Here is a 6,255-nt window from a genome sequence, read left to right as displayed (position 1 = left end):
ACATTTCATATCGTCGTATTCATGGTAAGAACATATCCTTGACATATTCGTCCTAGTCATTTTCTCATATCTAGCATCATCATTGTCATCATAAAATCATAGTCGTTGTTTTGATCATAAAAACTTTCAAGAATCGTAAAACTTAGATTTTGGAGAAAAATGGATATTTTGGAAAACATTCATAAACTTTTAGGAAGGAAAATCATGCTTTGGAATCATAACTTCTAACTTTTGAAAATAAGGACGTTATGGGAACATTTATAAAATCGCAACGTATGATTCATGCCATAGAAGGAAAAAGGACGAGCCTTAACATACCGTCTCCGCGCCTTACTAGCTACGCTTATCCATCCAAACTTGTTAGTCTACATTCAAGAGAGTTGACATAATCATTAGACTCATCACCATATACTTATCTCAATCCTTCAAACAAATTCATTTATATCGAAATTTCGGCAAAGATCTCCTCCTGTAAATATACCATCCCCGAGAATCTAACTCGGCAAATTTTAATCAACAATAATCCGGGAATTCAACCCGGCCAAACCAACAACAATACTAGCAATTATTCTAGCAACACTTCAATATTCAATTCTATTCAATTCAATTCAATTCAATTCAATTCAATTCGCATAATGTTCCAACAACTCAATCGACATACTACTTTATCCGAAACCTTCAATTTCACCAACAACCATACATTTCATTATCATTCATATACGTTAACTTCATCAACAACCTTCATTCTATATCACATAATCCATAACAACAACAACTAGAATGTCCAATAAAATCAATTTGCCACAATTTACCAAATCCTATACCATTCGGCCACAACACTTTCTACATATTTTCATGAACTTCACCCATTTCTTGACATTACAACAACAACCAACATTTTACATATAATTAATTCATTCTTTTCTACACAACACAATACACACATACGGCCCATGTCCAACATTCACAACTTCAACCAAAATCATCAAACTTTCATTGTCAACATAGAATTCACAACAACAATAATCAAAATACCAAATAAAATACTTGGTTCACCATTACCATACCATGCCAACCTCACGGCCACATGCACAACACAATTTATTTTCATGATTTTCATTTATTTCTCCACACTACATCATTCACAAGCATCCATAACATAGGAAAGGAGGTTAATTCTTACCTTTTTCTACTTATCTCCTTCCCGACCCAAGTTGCTCCTTGCAAGAATTGTTGTTTTTCTTGTTCTAACAATTATGTTATGTTGGAGAGAACCCTTGAATTAGTATAAATACTAGAAGAATGAAATTTTGGATCAAGAATTGGAGGCTTGGAAAAAAAAATTTCTTTTCTTTCTTGGCTTGGCCGAAGCCTTGCCCTTCTCCTTTTTTTTTTTTTTTCTTTCTCTCTCTCTTTCTTTCTCTTCACCCTTGTATTAAAATGATGAACTAGTCATCTTTCCATATTTGCATCTTAGTCCCTCAAGTATGTCCTCATGTCCCCTTTCTTCTTCTTCTAGAATTTTCCTCCTTTTTCTTGATTTTTCTTTTTTTTCTTTTTTTTTTTTTTTTTTTTTTTTTTTTGCCAACTTGCCTCTTTTCATGAAACTTCTTGAAGGCTTGGTGAAATTACCATTTTGCCCCTTGGCTTTTACATTATTACTGAGACCTTTTTGCGAACTTCCCTTTTGCCCTTAACCTTTCTCAATATTTCCATACTATAATATTCATAAATAATATTCATAACCAACTTGCTCATTAATATAATTTTTGGAAACGGTCTTGCCCTCGACATTCCTCGACTATCTCGAAATATTCGAACATACAAAGTACGGGCTATAACATTCTCGCCGCAAATTCGACTCTATTTGGGTGATTGTTGATAGGTTGACTAAATCAGCTCATTTCTTGCCAGTAAGAACCACCTATACTGCTGAAGACTATGCTAAGCTATATCTTAAGGAGATTGTGCGCCTTCATGGCATTCCGCTGTCAATTATTTCTGACAGAGGCGCACAGTTTACGGCAAAGTTCTAGAAATCTTTTCAGGAAAGTCTTGGTACTCAAGTAAATCTTAGTACGGCTTTCCATCGGCAGTCAAACGGGCAAGCCGAGCGGACTATTCAGACCTTAGAAGATATGTTACGAGCTTGTGTACTGGATTTCCAAGGAAGTTGGGATGATCATCTGCCTTTGATAGAGTGTGCTTATAACAATAGTTATCATGCCAGTATTAAAATGGCTCCGTATAAAGCTCTTTATGGTAGGAAGTGTAGATCCCCTGTCGGTTGGTTTAAAGTCGTAGAAGCAAACTTATTTGGGCCAGATCTTGTTCATCAGGCTATTGAAAAGGTAAAGCTTATTCAGGAACGATTGCGTACAGCTCAGAGTCGTCAGAAATCTTATGCAGATGTACGACGACGAGAATTAGAATTTCAAGTAGGTGATTGGGTGTTTCTGAAGATATCACCTATGAAAGGCGTGATGCGGTTTGGTAAGAAAGGGAAACTTAATCCCCGATATATCAGACCTTATAAGATCATCCGAAGGGTAGGCCAGGTGGCTTATGAATTGGAGCTACCAACAGAGTTACAAGCGGTTCATCTAGTTTTCCATGTGTCCATGCTTAGGAAGTGTATAGGAGACCCATCCAGAATCGTGCCTGTTGACGATATACAAGTTATAGAAAATCTGACATATGAGGAAGAGCCAGTTGCTATTCTCGATAGACAAGTTCGCAGACTCCGAAACAAAGACGTGGCTTCAGTGAAGGTTCTATGGAGGAGTAAATATAGGGAAGAGATGACATGGGAAGCCGAAGCAGAAATGAGGTCCAAGTATCCCCATTTATTCCCCGTCACAGAGGATACTACTCCGAAAGAATTCTTGCAAGGTTTGGCTACATCCGCAAATCACTTACAAGGTAAGAATCATATTTAAACCCTCCTTGAAACTTAATAGGATGAGAAGTATTATTCTAATCATCATGCGATCGCGCGTCATTAATTATCGTATCAGGTAAGACTGGTGGCTAGGACTTGTGAATTGTAGGAGAGATACCTTACTAACGTTTCGTACAAATTATTAACCCTCGGGTACTCCAACATTCGAGGACGAATGTTTTAAAAAGGGGGGGAGGATGTTACACCTCATAGTCGTGTACGTGAAATCTATTGGGCAGTAGTTGGTTAAGTCTAGACGTGGCGCATTCATCTCATGGTTACGAGGGTTTGAGTTCATATAATAATCTATGGAAGACTCGGCTACCAAGCAAATCAAGGAAATTAAGTTTGTCAAAAAATTTGGAACAGGATTTTGAGTCAACTTTGGAGGGGCATATCTCCATGTGTATTAGGAGTTTTAAGGTGTTTTAAAATCCTAAAATGAAGTTCGTCAAGTCTATATTATAATGCAACAAACCTCTCATTGATAGGATATCGGAGTAGAGAATTATAGACGTTACAAACTGAGCTGATAAAGCGAGAAACGAAGTACCAGCTAAGGTCTTTGCGCATCGTAGCTACGGTCAGCCGCCGCCTCAGCCCCTATATAAAGGGTTAAAACCTCATTTTTTTTCATCCAAAAACTTCCAGAAAATTCAGCTCCAAAAGGCTCTCAAATATTACATAGAAGTGAGGATCTTGAGCAAAATTCAAGCTCCGGAGTACTAATCGAAGACCGGACAACTTGTAGTCGCGATTATCATATCGTTTTGTGTTAGAGTTAGCTTGGGAACAAGTGATTATTGAAGATCTTACCACTTTAGTAAAAATAAGGTATGAATCCCTGAATTTCTTCCTTTATTAACCTTGATCAAGGAATAGTTGTAAGAATAAAAGTCATAGTTTGTTGTGTTGAGGTTGTTGGCTTATGGATGAAGTTTGAAGAGAAATTGGTATGAAAAATAAATATAATTGTCTTGTGGAATGTTGAGGATGTTGTTGTTAATGTTGTTGGTATTGTTTGGAAGTTATTTTAGCATTTGGAGGAAGTCGACGATATAGGGGAGGTCTTTGCCCAAATTTTCGTAACCTAAACTTAGTCTTCGTGACTAGTACTTATGAGTTGATGGAAAGGCGATGAAAATATGATTACCGTATATATTTCTCGATATATATATAGGCTCGGGTGAAGGGAAAGCCTCGATATAAGGAATTCTTTAAGTGGTGGCTCGACGGATAAGGTATGTAAGGTCTTCGTTCTCCTTTTCCCTTGGCACGAATCCAATTAATACATAAACACGAGCGTTCCATAACAAATTCCATTTCATTCTTATGCTTTGTATTTTCAATCTTAAGGTTTTGTCGTTTGATTGGTTTTAAGACATTGTTTCACTCATCGTCATCGATTAATCCTTTGGACTCGATATGAATTCCATAAACTATTCGGGGGTTAACGACCTTATGTCACCCCGAAAGGCCAAGAATCAGATCCTTGAATTCTCATTCAAAACCAGCCTCAGAACATTGCTGCGGAAGGAAAACAGAGTTCTGCGCAGAAAGCTTCAGGACACTGCGCTTTCCTTCCGCATCGCGGAAGGAAAGCGGAAGCCCTCAGAACCTTGTGATGCGGAAGGAAAGCGGAACTCTGCGCAGTCCCTTGTTTTCAGTTCAGTCCAATAATGGTATATACGTATATATAAATGTATTGCACTATTTTACTACACCGTGCCGCGCTATAGTGGGCCGGGCATGGCGGGTAGATGCGCACACCACTGCAGTGGGCATGTTATGATATTGCCCCGGACGCGGGAGGCCCGGACGCGGGCTAATGATGATAACACCGAGCCTTAATGGCCGGGCATGATTTTACATATATGACACCGAGCCTTACGGCCGGGCATGGATACTATCTATTACATACAGATATATATATATAAATACATATATATGAGCATATAAATGATTTTATCATGCATTGCATTTTGTGCCATTTCCAGATGTTTGGTTTTCTTTTGCCTATATTAATGTCACATTTTATCTTAATTATGTTGTTTCCCTTCTGCCTTACATACTCAGTACTTTTATCCGTGCGCGCGTCCCATTGCACGGGACGCTGCATTTCGTGCGAACTCTGACAGATTTATCGAGGAGCAACCCCAGTAGGACTCTCCAGATCCAGCGGTGTTAACAAGTGCCACTACCCCGGGCTTGCTTTCTTTTGGGTACTTTCTGTTAGTTTAATATATGTATATAAGTATACTCTTAGAGGCTCATGGACATTGTGGGATATGTAATTATTATGTGTGGCCCTGTCGGCCTTGTTTTGGCTTCTTGATATGTTTCTGATAGCCTTATCGGCTTTACGATATACTTTATGTGTAGCGACCTTGCCGGTCACTTACGTACATGTGTGTTGAATTATTAAGTATTCTTCTATGTTGCCTTTCCTTTCCGCGAGCAAATATTCTTTGAGTTCGGGCACGTGAAGTCCAAGTAACGGTTAAGTCAGGTGACTTCGGCCTACGGGTCGGAGCCTGTCATACTCCTCATCGGGGGTGTGACATTTAATCAGAAAGGCCAAAACTTTGGAACAGCAGGCTCACAGTTACAGGCCAGCGTGACCGACCGTGGTTTCCAACACCCTACTTGTAACACTTGTGTCACGACCCAACCGGAGGGCCATGACGGGTACCTCGTGCTAACCCACCGGGGCACCTCTTAACGTACATTCACATTTACATATAGGTGAGCCACATAGCTTAATCATAATTTCTATCCATCATTCATGCTAATTTCATTGGGCAACAACGTTTATATCACTATCGACAACTCTGCCCATATCAATGTACATAAGCCGACGAGGCTAACAAAATGACATACAAAATATAAGCCGACAAGGCTAAATACATCTAACCATGTACACATGTCTACGAGCCTCTAAGAAGAGTATGTCACATCATATATGTCACGACCCGACTAGGGCCATGACGGGTACCCGGGGCTGACCACCGAGTACCACTTATTCTATTACTCATCCTGCATTCATTCATATTTATGATACTCATAATCATAGAAAAACAATTTGCATTTGAAACATTTTTACCTTATATACATGAGCCCTTCGGCTATCAAAATAATGTATATACATACGATGAGAAACTGTGAGACCATACTACCCACAACTACGCATCTACGAGCCTCTACTAGAGTGCTAAACATAGGGACGGGACAGGACCCCGTCATGCCCAAAATACATACATACATATATATATATATATATATATATATATATATATACACACACAAAAGAATAA

General features: G+C 38.8%; 1 protein-coding gene across 1 annotated transcript; it reads left to right on the top strand.

Annotated features, from left to right (window-relative positions):
* Positions 1-2,138: 2,138 nt before the first annotated feature.
* On the top strand, positions 2,139-4,621 carry LOC132047515 (uncharacterized). The gene is made up of 3 exons (XM_059438550.1): positions 2,139-2,438; positions 2,559-2,836; positions 4,456-4,621. Exons 1-3 carry the CDS (start codon positions 2,139-2,141, stop codon positions 4,619-4,621), a joined length of 744 nt encoding a protein of 247 aa, XP_059294533.1.
* Positions 4,622-6,255: the final 1,634 nt, after the last annotated feature.

This window comes from Lycium ferocissimum, chromosome 2, assembly GCF_029784015.1.
Source record: "Lycium ferocissimum isolate CSIRO_LF1 chromosome 2, AGI_CSIRO_Lferr_CH_V1, whole genome shotgun sequence".
Classification (NCBI taxonomy): Eukaryota; Viridiplantae; Streptophyta; class Magnoliopsida; order Solanales; family Solanaceae; genus Lycium; species Lycium ferocissimum.
This window is presented reverse-complemented; position numbering and strand designations above follow the sequence as displayed.

Excerpts from the sequence above, each read along its gene's own strand:
- LOC132047515 (XM_059438550.1), top strand. The coding sequence starts at position 2,139 with ATGTTACGAGCTTGTGTACTGGATTTCCAAGGAAGTTGGGATGATCAT. Across the intron at positions 2,439-2,558 it reads GACGAGAATTAGAATTTCAA|GTGGCTTATGAATTGGAGCT; the intron begins GTAGGTGATTGG and ends AGGGTAGGCCAG. Across the intron at positions 2,837-4,455 it reads GAAGCAGAAATGAGGTCCAA|CCTCAGAACATTGCTGCGGA; the intron begins GTATCCCCATTT and ends ATTCAAAACCAG.